The sequence below is a fragment of the Drosophila teissieri genome, chromosome 2L (assembly GCF_016746235.2).
Source record: "Drosophila teissieri strain GT53w chromosome 2L, Prin_Dtei_1.1, whole genome shotgun sequence".
Lineage (NCBI taxonomy): Eukaryota > Metazoa > Arthropoda > Insecta > Diptera > Drosophilidae > Drosophila > Drosophila teissieri.
This window is the reverse complement of record NC_053029.1, coordinates 18,705,683-18,718,522: the sequence shown is the minus strand read 5'-3', so window position 1 is coordinate 18,718,522 and position 12,840 is coordinate 18,705,683. Positions and strand designations below refer to the sequence as shown.

The 12,840-nt window shown below is 40.4% G+C and overlaps 1 protein-coding gene across 3 annotated transcripts; it reads right to left on the bottom strand.

Annotated features, from left to right (window-relative positions):
* Positions 1 to 7: 7 nt before the first annotated feature.
* On the bottom strand, positions 8 to 10,535 carry LOC122611593 (PTB domain-containing adapter protein ced-6). Of its 3 annotated transcripts, none has more exons than XM_043784780.1 (7): positions 10,510 to 10,535; positions 3,009 to 3,318; positions 1,697 to 2,133; positions 1,394 to 1,635; positions 929 to 1,336; positions 737 to 867; positions 8 to 677 (listed from the first exon to the last, which is right to left on the bottom strand). In XM_043784780.1, the coding sequence occupies exons 1-7, from the start codon at positions 10,518 to 10,520 to the stop codon at positions 618 to 620; spliced, it is 1,599 nt and encodes a 532-aa protein (XP_043640715.1). In that variant the 5' UTR covers positions 10,521 to 10,535; the 3' UTR covers positions 8 to 617. The 3 variants fall into 3 exon arrangements, with proteins under 3 accessions (XP_043640715.1, XP_043640716.1, XP_043640718.1); XM_043784781.1 differs by lacking the exon at positions 10,510 to 10,535 and adding an exon at positions 6,927 to 7,313; XM_043784783.1 differs by lacking the exon at positions 10,510 to 10,535 and adding an exon at positions 6,441 to 6,584.
* Positions 10,536 to 12,840: the final 2,305 nt, after the last annotated feature.

Genomic DNA, 12,840 nt, shown 5'->3' with positions numbered 1-12,840 from the left:
ACTGAAGTTTTCTTTTAGGCACTACATTTTATTCTTTACATACACAATAATAATAGTAATAATAATATTTCTCTATATTGCATCAATAACATTAAATATTGTTCATTTTGCTTTAATTCTCCTCGCATTTCGGCTCTATACAGTAATCGATTAATTTGCTTCTGGTTATGTCTTTATAATTATTTTTTACAAAATTCTCACATTCAGTTATCATTGTTTAGCATTTTTCACATTTATCACTTGTTAACATTTTTTAATTTGCTTTACTCGACCATTAATTAATCTATTCAACTACAGCAACAAATTGATACGTTTAAACAAAGTGCATTGCGGTTGTTTGTTGTGTTTTTTTGATCTTGACCTCAGATTATTATCATATTTATAATTATAATAATAGTAGAATTCATAATATGCAATATAAAATCGACAAAAAATCAATGATAATAAATACAATACAATATATAAACAATAATACACATTAAATAAATCGAATTGCAATTGGATTGGAATGCATGCGAATCGGAGAAACATAGAAGGATAAACGATGAGACAAACTTTTGGAATGTCGTAAAGTTCCGATCATGTTGAAGTGTGAGAATGGCCTTGGTAGCACCGCTCTACTTGCGTAGGGGATCCAAACTCTCCAGGGAGAAGTCGTCAAGGTTTAGCTGATTTTGCTTTAAAGGTATTAACGTATTAATTATGACTTACAACCCATAATTCCAACAAAACTCACCTTGAAAATGGTCGGTCCATTGTTCAATTCGAAAGGATCCGAACCGAATAGATCTGTGTTGCCGTTCAGGCCGTTGCCCGTTGTCACCGAGGTTAGGCGCCTGGGAGCGGCAATCTTTGGCGGAGGGGCCACTGTTAAACGAAAACAGATCATAAGTGACTTATAAGCTTGGATATGCATTTTTAAACATACACAATGGCGGAGTTATGTTAAGCTCGCTGGAGAAGCCACTGCTGTTAATGCTGTTGTTGTTGCTCGTTATCAGTAAGCTGCTGTTGTTATTTTGTAGCTTCTGGTCGTTGTTGTTGGAAAACAAATGCTGACCGAAGCTATTGGCAGGCTCGAAGCCAAACAGATTGCTTATCGCATTCCGACCCGTGCTTCCGCTGTCCTGAATCTCATCCGCGCGCGGATCGAAATCACTATCGGAATCTGAGTTCAGCAACAGCTCGTCCATCTTTTGGCTGTTGCTCTTGCCGCCGATGCTGATCTGGCTGGACAAATTGTTCCGCGGCGGTACAATAGGCAAGAAGGAGCTGGGAGACGCTGAGTGGGTCGATGCAGTGGTGGAATTGGTGTCGATTAGCAGTTTATCATCATCTAGAATGCAGTAATGAAATTTAATTGTGAACGACTAATAGTTAAGTATAATTTTACCCAGCTTGCCGTTGCTCAGGGCTTCGCTGGCCACTTCGATTCCATTCTGGGGCTCTGTGGTGGGTGCTTCCAGGATATCTTTGATTCCCAGATTGAAGAGCAGGGCATCTAGCTCGGCCTTTGGCAACTTGGCGGAAGCTTCTCGCAAGCGCTCCTTGTATACGTTAACAGTTTGCTGCAGATGATTAATCTGTTGCTGCGCCTTGGTCAGATTCGTCTTCTCTGTGCTATCCATGTACTTTCTATTAATAAAAGACAGTCAGTAAAATGAAGTAGCGTAAATAGAACTGCTCAATAACCCACCTGTAGGCCAAATCGAAGGCCTGACCAATGGTCAGCGTGATATCCGAGGCCAATTTGTTTGAAATGAAGACAAAGCACTCGTGGCTCTCCTCGGCTGTGGCACTACCGTCGCCATTTCCGTTTGCATGGCCATTTGTTGCCGGATCGCTACCGTCCCGCGTCTTTACCGTCTTGGCAATGAAGCTAAAGAACTTCTTCACACCCTTCTCGTCCGCACAATACGAAATGTTGTACAGCGGAAACTGGTGGAGGATCTTGTGGGTGCGCGGCTCCTGAATTGCCACGCCCTTGATGCTAATGGTGATCTCAAGCTTCTTAAACTTCTCCTGCGTGCCCGTCTCCGCCTTCTTCATCTGCTGGGCAAACTGCAGCTTCCGAATGGCCTCCTTGACCACCTCGATCCCTTTGGGCTGATCCACGCTTAGGTTACCAAAGAACTGGAAAATAAAAACAACGGCATACAATTAAAAAAATATTTTTCGTTCTTAAACTGCTTTTTAAACTATTTAGTTATTGGTTTGGCTTTTGAAAAGGAAATTCCCTATTAAAGCAAAAATATGTTTTCTCTAAAAACTGTTCCATTTTACGGTCGACTTAAAACTTGGAAATACAATTGCTTTCAACGAAAACGAAGTTATTTAGCTTTGCTTCTTAAGTACTCTGTTGCAGCAAATAAGGTATGTTAGCTAGTTTTCAGAAATTTCAACATTTTCTGGAATATCGGTGGAAAATGTGAAAAAAATAATAATATAGAAAAAATTGTTTCAAAAGAGTGGGCGTGACAGTTGTGGCCGGTTTGTGGGCGTTAGCGAGGGCGTGGAAGCATGGGCTATGTGGGGCGTCTATGCCCCTGAAATAGCTTTTATAGTTCCTGAGATCTCGACGTTCATACGGACGGATAGACATGGCCAGTTCGACTCGGCTATTGATCCTGACCAACAAAATATGGTTGGAAACGCTTCCTTCTACTTTTCAACGAAGTACTATATTACTTTTTACTCTACGAGTAACGAGTATAATTAGGTACATATGTTTTTATATGAATAAACAAAAATGTCTAAATTCGACATAATGGCAAAGGCCACCAGAAACTTTGTATAAAGTCTTTGGCCATTCAATCTAAACTGAGGCTGATGTTGGATTTTTTAAATATTCATTTTCTTTTTTACTTTGAGGTATAAATAACTCTATTTTGGTGTCCGAGTAAGGGAAGTTTTCTAGACACCACACATAAGCGAAATCGACGGTGATGTTTCTCGCCATGTACCTATCGCCTAGCAGGGTCGTCACAGGTGGGTTGTCCCTTGCTCACCTTGACTAGATAGACCGCATGTCCGCTGATGAGCTGCTCTGGCGTGTGCAGCCAGTTGCGCTTGCCGTTCTTGGCCTCGCTTTTGGCATCCCCGTTGCTGTTGCTGCCAGTGCCGCCGCCACTGATGTTGTTGCCCCCGTCGGCGGCGTCCTTGTCCTTGTCCTGCTGCTGCTTGCTGCTGTTCTGCTTGTTCCAGAACTTCAGCTGGGCCATCTTGGCCGCCGCCTTGCTGCCACCAGACGTCCCGCCGCTGTTGGCTGGCTGATAAGGCATTGTTGTGGTGGGCGCCGTTGTTAAGCGTTTGAGGGAGCTGCAATGGGAATAAGAATTGGCGAATGAGCTGCGAATTGAACTTTGGCCGTCGCCGACATTGTTGGGTTTTTCCTCTCGGATCCCTCGAGTATAAAATACAGTGTGCATACAAATACCAGCTGCCGCTGTACTGCTAATTATCGTTATACAACCAACTGAATCTGAATGTATTCTTTTGGCTAATTGCAAATCGTGTTCAGAGAGTGAGGGACAGCAAAGAATCTACAGTGGTCGATTGGGGAGGGGGAGATTGGGATCCATGAAAGCCAATCCCATCTGCGTCATCGCAGACTCAAACCTGATTTATTTGTTGCCTCCGTCAGCTGTCGAGATCGGTGCACTTGGACCTAGACACTTCTATAAAAGTAAACGCAGCGCAGGGTTACACATAGAAAAATTAGCATTCAGTCAATTTAATTTAATCCTCTTAATCATGTAGAAAATAAGCGTGATTCTTGGAATTTAAATAACTTATTTATCCAGCCGTAAAATATAATTTTGGCATCTTTCAAATCTAACAACAAAGCAAAACAATGCTGTTTTAAAGGCACTAAAGTGTTTTATTTGATTAATTGCTTTTATATTTATAGTTTAGACGCCTAAAGAGCCAAAAAGCATAGGGGCGTGAGGAGCCTAGAGTAATGTTACATTTGAGTATTAAAACAAATACATAAAAACCCCTCATGTTCCCTCAAAATTTTTATTGGTCTGGAACAAAAAAAAAAATAGGTAATTCCCTATGAGACATTTATTCATTTTGATATTGTAAATGATATCACCAAACCAGTGAAGTAACTTACTTATACGCAAAGCAATTTTATTGAAATCAAAAATCCATTAATAAGTGCTATTCAGCTAGTAAAGTAACTGGTTTATCAATTTTTTAGACTATGGAGCTCACGCATTTTGAGTGACGAAACGCACTGTATGAATGTAGAAATGCACTCAAACGGTCGTCATTGTGCAAAGACAATAAGGCAACAGTTTCTCAGAAGTAAAACCACAAAAGCGACAAAAAACATAAACCGAAATTAGAACAAAGTCGCTAAGCTAAGCTGAGCTCACACCGGATCAAAGTCACACCTCGTGGACGGAGATGATGTGACGAACGTATTTTTTGAGTTGGTTCTTTCGTGCAATTCTCACATTTCGTGCCGTCTCATAATTAAGAAAAATCTTGCAAAAAATTAATGAAGCTCTGCTGGTTTTTTGGCTCTCGTTTTCTTTGTTTGGCGCTTGCATGTGTATATTTTACGGGTTTGATTTATTTGGCGTTGGCCAAAAAGGAGGGAGGTACGGTGGGGGATTGGGACCGGGGGTTTCGTTAGGCAATCGCACAAAAGCGAAAGCTAAATTGGCCAAAAACGGCTAGCGACGCCGATGACGACAGCCCAGGTTATAAAATACAAAATTCGAAAATAGCACAACGCTTGGCTTTCGCAGCTAAAAATCAAAAACAAACAACAAAGACTCGAAGCACCCTGTGCCCCGGCAATTGTGCGCAATTACCCCAACCACTACACATATTTTTCAAACGACGAACAAAAGATAATGTCGACAACTAAACCGCAGATATGCATATGTTTATGTACTCCGTACAAGTCGCTGTACTACGCACATATGTACAAACATACATTCGTAGTATATTTAACAAAATACAGTCAAGTCGCGGAAGTAATTCTCCGCATCTAATCGCACTTAGGGATTCCGCCCCACAATCCATCCCGCATCATTCCGAATGCAGACTGCGTGCCAGATCTGGCCGTACATACATCGTCTAAATTGATATTAGCGGACGAGAGCAACTTGACACTATTTCTCTGTGGCTGTCACTTTACAGAAATGGTGCAGATAATAGTGGGTTTTCTTATGTAGTATTTCGCAATCAGCTTTTTGGAGGACGTTTTATATGAGTTTCTTCGGCACATTGTTCATACATATATATGTGTTAGATTTAATTAATTTGAAACTTGTTGAAAACTGTATTCAAAAACTGTATTCAGAAACTAATAACTAACATAATATATAATATGGTTTTGTAAGATGCAAAGGTAGTGAAACAAATGTTTTTTATAGTTTTGAAAAAGAAAATCAGTTACTCCTGACTGGTGACCTTAAGATCCTTCCAAAACGCCTTATAAACAATAAATATGCCTAGGCTTTCGAAATATTTCAACTTCACAATATTTAGCTAGGAACAAGCCAAGCTGCCAGCCCTAATTACTGAGATTTCCAGGGACTGAGATAAGACAACGCTGTGTGTACTTACACATCAGATATGCAAATGCGGTAAGAGAATGTGAACGAAGAGGGGGTTGTTGGGAGGATTGGGGGAGCAGCGAAATTTAAATTCAATTGGGCCTGCGCACTGACTGTGAAATTATTGTGAACCATTTTCGGTACTCCATTTCCACTCTCTTTGCTGACTTGAGTTTTTCAGTTTAAGTTTTATGGCTTTATGTTGCCATGTGTTTACGGGCATTTTCTTTTTGTGCTGGCCAGACACTTTCTTTGCCGTTTTGCAGTCTTTTTTCGGGCGGCATTCAACAGGTGTTTGGCCAACACAAGGCATTGCACAAGGCTAACAAAAACAAACAAACAATGTAAAGCGTCGGTGTTTTTTTTCAACTTTCATAATTAGCAGAAGCTGAAGCTGGGACACGCGGACCTTGCGTGCTTATTTACCATTGTGCGTGACTGTTTCTCTAAGTGTACACAGAAAAAAACAGGTGAACATTTTGTTAAATCCGCACACAAATTTAGAGTAACAATAACAACGCTTCTATGAATTGGTTACAAATATTATCTGACTTTGGTAGAAAAAGATCCCAAATGTGTTAATACCACTTTCAAAAAATCTTTGTGATGAATGAAAACCATTCATAAACGCATAAATCAAATCAATCAAATACACATTTTACATCTGAATAAAGAGGTTCTACTTTTTTTTTCCTGTGCCCTAGTTTTTAAATCCAAAGTAATAAGCACAACATGGATTTCATTAGGCACTATGGCACACAAAACGTTAGTTTCAGTGGATATTGTAATTGCTTTTTGAGCACTTTTGCTTTTGCTCTTGATTTTTTGTATCTCCTTTTTCTTTTCTGCACGCACGCATACCGTTACAACTGGAAGGAGGAGTAGGAGTAGGAGTATGAAGAACAGGCACAGGCACAACAATTCACCGCAATTTCTGGAGCGCCACGGCGCCAAACACAAGCGAACGCGACGGGAGACAGCAACGAATAGCACAACAAAAAAGCTGGGCTCCAACTTTTTCAAGTCGATTCGTTTTAATTCACTCGAGAGAACCGCATATAGAGAGCCCGAGCGCCGACGTGAGAGATAAACAATTGTAGAGATTAGAGATGGAGAGCAATGGTGATTTGTAATTTTAATTTTTCAAGTGCCATTAAAATAAAACAAAGACTTAGTGTGTATGGCGCTCTCCCTCTACTTCTCTAGCCGTTTTGATCTAGCATTTTCCTCCCACTCAACGCTCTCTGCCTTTGCTCTCTCTTTCTCTCTTGACCTGCCTTTGGCTAATGAGTTTGCAGAAAATAACGTTTAAAGCGCGACTTGGGATGTATTTAATCGCTCACTTACTTTTGCCAAACTATTTACGCCTGTTTTCACTCGTTATGCTCGCCTTGTTCGTTGATTAAAATAATTTGTACAGTTTGTAATATTTCTTCTTATTTTCCAACTGCACGCGAGACGAAAACAGAATCACAACAACAACAAGAATGGCGTGATGCTGGCGGGGAGAGTTTAAAAGACAACGGTTTAGTTTTATGTTTTCGCTCTCTATCTCTCTCTCCTTCTTTTTCTCAGCTTTCAAGCTGAACTGCGCAAATTTACACGATAACACAGCAGCAACAACAACAACGACCAGCGACAACAACAACAGTGTGCTCTGTGGAATATCCTTTGCACCTTCACGGTCCGCTACTTCGATTTACCGATCACGAGCCCATCAACAAACTGACTGGCTTGGCAGCGATTGCCATTGCGACCAAAACACGGCTCTCCAAGCTGCGCAGTCGGAATTGGTATCGGCTCTCTCTGTCCGGCATGGATGCACTTCCAGAGAGAGCAGAGGCTTCAGATGCAAAACTAGTTATGGGACAGGAAGGTCGGCCAGGGGGAAGCTGGTGGACGCCCTACATCAAAAAAATCATCTGGTAAGCCAGTCCCACTAGCCATATTTATTTTTAAACGTATTTAAGTGGATAAAATGAAAAAAATAATAATACAAATAGAAATGAACATCTATTTTGTAATGCAGTTAAATGCAGACTGACACTCTTTTCACGTTTGTAACACAAAAAGGAAACATGAACTAAGAACGAATTAAACGCTATATTAAAAATGTATTTAAAGTACGTTTATTTTTATTTAACTATTAATTATATTTTAATGTTTGGTGTATGTTTAAAATATCCGAATATAACCGTTCGTTACTTTTAGATACTTTACTTTACTTTGTAGATAGGAAATGAGGGCATTTGCACTTGAAGTCGTCGTGCCCTAGCAAAAAGACCTACTACTTTTGTGTAGGTGAGAACATGATCGGCTGTAGTTTTCTCTTTTGCGGTTGGAGCCTCACTGCCACACAAACATATGTCCGCTTACTAATGCTTGCATGTGTGTGTGGGTATTTCTGCTTGTTTACCTGTTGCTTTTCAATTGTTTCACATTTTGCCAGAAAAATGATTTTTGACAAATGCCAGAACATACGGCACTGTCTCGAGATTCCACCGAAATACTTTTAGCCAATTAAAATTACGGCAACAGGTGGGGCAAGTGCGCTCACACACAATTGTAAATTGGCTTTTACCTGTATGTGTGCTTGTAATCTCGACCTGACGTAAAAACAAAGACACAGCATTGCCGTTGTTTTTGTAATTAGCCGCAGAAGACGAAGAAGCAGAAGCTGCTCCGAGAAAAATATATTTATTTTCGTAATACGTAATTTCTGGGGCTGTTTGGCCGCTTCAAATACAAATTGCAATAAAACTGGTTCCCCAAGTCGACCATATAATAATGTACCAGGATTTTGATTATTGTTGTCGTTATTCGTTGTCCAATTGTTGCTTTCGTCGCTGCCGTGGCGTTGTAATTGTTTTGTTGCATGCCTTGCATTTTTCTAGTACACATTTTCCTTTTTCATTTTGCCACATTTTAACTGCAGTCCCTTCCCCTTCGGCCTCCTCATCTCCCTTTGCCAACCGAAATAAAACCGGCTTGACATAAAGGAGTGTGCGTGAGGAGGGTACGTGTGTGTGGGCCACTGCAATTGTAGTTTCAGTTTGGATGCAGCCACTGTGGAATACAAAAGCCGTTCAGCAAAATAAATTGGCGTGAAAGCCTAAAAACCACAAATAGTTTATGGTACTTAAGATTTAATAGCTTTTCGGTTTCTAGGTAACTGATATTGAAAACAATAAGTGTGGTCAAAAACCTTAAACGGGAATCAACATCTGTTTTAAGATCAAATGACTTTTAGTACGAAATACTTCACTAATACAATTCTTTCAGGTATTTGTAGCATGTCCTCCTTGTGAAACTTTAACTCTGCTGTCACTTCTAACTATTCGGCCCACCGTACTCTTCTTGTCGTTTCGCTGCATATATGTATGAATGTATGTATGTACGTACAATTTTCCCACACCCGCTCTCTGTCACCACGATCTCTCTCTTTATCTCTTCGCCGGACTTTAAAGCTCCTGTTTCGGTTTTCCTCTCCCCTTAATATTGGACATTTACAGTTAGAGGCCGCTCGTTGCCCGCTGTAATTTTATTACCAGTTTCCTTTCCGCCGGCCAAAAGGAAAACTCCGACTGGCATTTCATTGAGAGATTTTCCCGTGGAGCAACAGGGTGACCTATGTGCCGTTTTTGGGCTTTCCGAACTGCAACCTTGCTGGTTTAAGCTCTTCCGCTCATTAAGATTACATTAAATCTATTCATAAGCTTACAACAAACTAATGAAACATTAATACATAGGTTTAACATTGGTTTCAGAAGGTTTGTTTAACGACATTCTGTTTCTTGGGACGAATGCATAGAAAAAAGTCTTGGTTTTACACATGAATATATCTATTCTTGATAATATAATATAATAAAATACATCGTTTATTTAGGCGCGAGCAATATGGGCTACGAAGAACGTAAAAGGGCTGACCGAAACTGGCAACCATCAACATGGTTCAATGTGCACTTATTGAGGGGGCGTCGGATCGCCCCTTATTTGCAACTAATGATGGCATTTAAAGACTCGCAATTGCATTTTGATCAGGGTCTCTTTAAAATTGTTATCGTCGCCAAGGGGCGTTGACTCCGGATGCTCAGTGGGAGGGGGGTAGGGGAGCTCTGAGGGGGCGTGACTTCGAGTTTCGTCGCACATGACGTTATCTTGGCGTCGTTTTCATCATCGAAGCAATAGAGTTCAAAGGCCCAATTAGCCAAATAAAATGCATGAAACCAGAAAATACGTTCCTCACTCGTTGTTTTATAAGGCGAAATGTCATTAAATGGTATTGTAAATATTTGTGCGCTGCGATCAAATGGCAGCCGAAGCCAGTTATTCTTGTTGCTTTGCAGCTCGAAGGAACGTGCTGGTATTCTTCAAGCGCAATCGCTCGGTTTTTCACTCTGAGTTTTGGGCTTTTCAGCTTTTTCAGAGCCTGGGTGCGGAGCCGGTGTCGGTGTCATCAGCATAATTTACGTGCCGATGCCCGCCCAACCGAGAGTCACGTTTCCACCTCACGCTCCTTATCACATGTCGGTGAGCTCGGTGAACGGGGGAACACTTGTAGGAAGTCAAATATGGGGAGTACTGTCAAAATGCCTCAAAATGCATACAAACAAGAACTACAAAGTTGCAAATCAATCAAGAAGCGTTATTCGAATTAGGTACATCACCGTCCAAATGTAATCCCTGTAGTCTTGATATTCTAATTTTTTTTTAATTCTCTAAATCTCTATTCCCATTCTTTAAAGGAATCTTTGATAAAAGTAGATTTTCAATAGATGAAAGAAGGTCGCCTTTGCCTAAATAGTTGACTTTGAAACCTAAACGTGGATTTTGAATAAAGTTTCATAGGAGTTCTGGGAGTTCGAATTCTCTGGTTTCATTTGGGGGGTTTTCCCTGTACTTGCAAATGAGCAGCGCTTATCTCGTTTACCTCTTGATCATCGCTTATCAGCGGGGCCCTGAACGCCCCCATAAAGGCACGAAATACATACGCAGCTCTCACGCACACGGACATGCACACATTTCGAGTAATTCAATTATTTTGTGTATTATTTTCAATGTGCAACAAAAGCGACAATAAAATAACAAGCCAGCGGCAATACAGCCGACTTATCACCGCGTCGCCGCTGTTGTTGCAATGCTTGTTGCTGATGTTGTCGTCGATTTCAAACTGGCACTGACTGGCACTGGCACACAGCTATGGCAATTATTCTGTGTTCGCTTCAGTCGCCGCCCGTTGATTTTGATAGAGCCAGAGCCCCGAGACTTCCGCTGGTCGAGGGGGCGGAGGGGCCCGAGGAGGGGCGGAAAACCGCGGGGTCGGCTGCTGGAAAAATCCAAGGAAAGTTCGGCGAAAGTCGGTGCCTATCAAAATAGGCAGTCAAGGGCTACTACAGTATGTATGTATATTTCGATAGCAGAACAGCTTACAATATACATACATATATGTATATGTCGCTTAGGCAAAATGAAAACCACTTTAATCGGTTACTGCAATTTAACTACCCAACTACACTTTATGAAGCTGAAAACAAGATGGTAAATAGGATTGAAATAAGCTAAGCTAGTCTCTTATAAGCAGTGTAACTAGAATATTTTATTATATTTGCATTGGGTTCTATCAAAAATCGCCAGAATATAACTACCTGCTAACGACCAAGCGAACCAACCTCAAAAGCCGGATTCATCCACAGCAGCATTGGATTAAATTCATGTCGTTCATGCGGACCAAAATCTCCTCATGGAGATGCTAATGTTACAACGTTCCAAATAATCAATAGTTGCCCTACAAATATCATTGTGGAACGAAAACGGCGTTTCACGGTATAAACTTGAAGTAACTCAATTTCTCCATGGGCAATCATATTGACGTCATGCATACTGCTAAATACTTCTTCCCAATATGCGGTTATTTGTTCTATGGAACAAATCATCCAGACGGAAAAATACGTGGCGGAACCGGTATCCTGATTAGAAATCGCCTCAAATACCACTAACATAGCGAGTTTGTATACAACTACAACTAGGAAAGGGCAATCTTACCCTTTCAGCGGTGTACTGTCCCAATTCTTTTAATGTATCCGAACCACAATTCCTGATTTGATTGAATTTGCAATCACCCAAGATAGCCCTCGAAACCTCATTAGTGCGGAATCTCTATCTCTCTGAATGTCCCCAAATAGGGAGTGCACCTTGCAGAGGTGCAGAGGTGCAGAGGTTGGTCCCCTAGAGGGACCAACTTAGACATCGACTCCTTTCTGGAAAACGATGTATGCGTCTGGAGTGTCAAGTTCATAGTTCATATAGTCAACGTCGATATCAACATGAAGCAGTATACACACATGAAAAGCGCATCCCAGTTTAGTTTAGAAATTTACAAGACTAATACAAAATTTAAAAAATATCAAAACATTTTTCAAAAGTGTGGGCGTGGCAGTTTTAGGCGGTTTGTGGGCGTTAGATCGGGCGTGGCAACATGAATCAACAAACTTGCGCTGCGTCTATGTCTCTGGAGTCTCAACAGACGGACAGACGGACATGGCCAGATCGACTCGGCTTCCTTCTGCCTGTTACATACTTTTCAACGAATCTAGTAAACCCTTTTACTCTACGAGTAACGGGTATAATAAAAACACAATTTTTTTACATTTAACCATAACCTAATTTTGTGTGACAGACTTCAAAGATGGGAATCAAAGCAGAATATTAGTGTAATATCGTTACAAATCAGAACGACAAGATGCTGATAGATATGCGCATATTTCCTATTCTGTTGCAACAATAGTGCAATCATATTAAAAACAATATTGTATAAATGTATAATATATAGACCAAGTGTAAACATTTATTGTAAAGAAACATTACTTAAATATAAAACTCAAACCGGATTTTCCTTGAGGGTCTTAAGCTCCGTGAATATAGTAAGAGAAATATATTAAGTGTTAGGAACTGAAGAAAATTTTGTTTTTAATTGGGATTAGATTGTTTTAAAACGAACATTAAGAAAATCTAAAACAGTAATCCGAAACACTAACTGTAGTTCTGGATGAATAGGCGAAACCTTGGCTATCTGTTAGATTAGATTAGATTCGAAATTTAACAGAAAGAAAATAATTATCAAACGCATACATATAAAAAATGACAAAACACAGACTTATAATTAAATTCGACATTTTCAAATTGGCGCCCTATATATTTTGAGTTGTCATCTTGACTTCTACACCAGTCACTGTTTAACCGATACACCGATAAATTTCAGCTT

Excerpts from the sequence above, each read along its gene's own strand:
- LOC122611593 (XM_043784780.1), bottom strand. Across the intron at positions 2,134-3,008 it reads ATGCGGTCTATCTAGTCAAG|TTCTTTGGTAACCTAAGCGT; the intron begins GTGAGCAAGGGA and ends TTTATTTTCCAG. Across the intron at positions 678-736 it reads ATGGACCGACCATTTTCAAG|CAAAATCAGCTAAACCTTGA; the intron begins GTGAGTTTTGTT and ends ATACCTTTAAAG.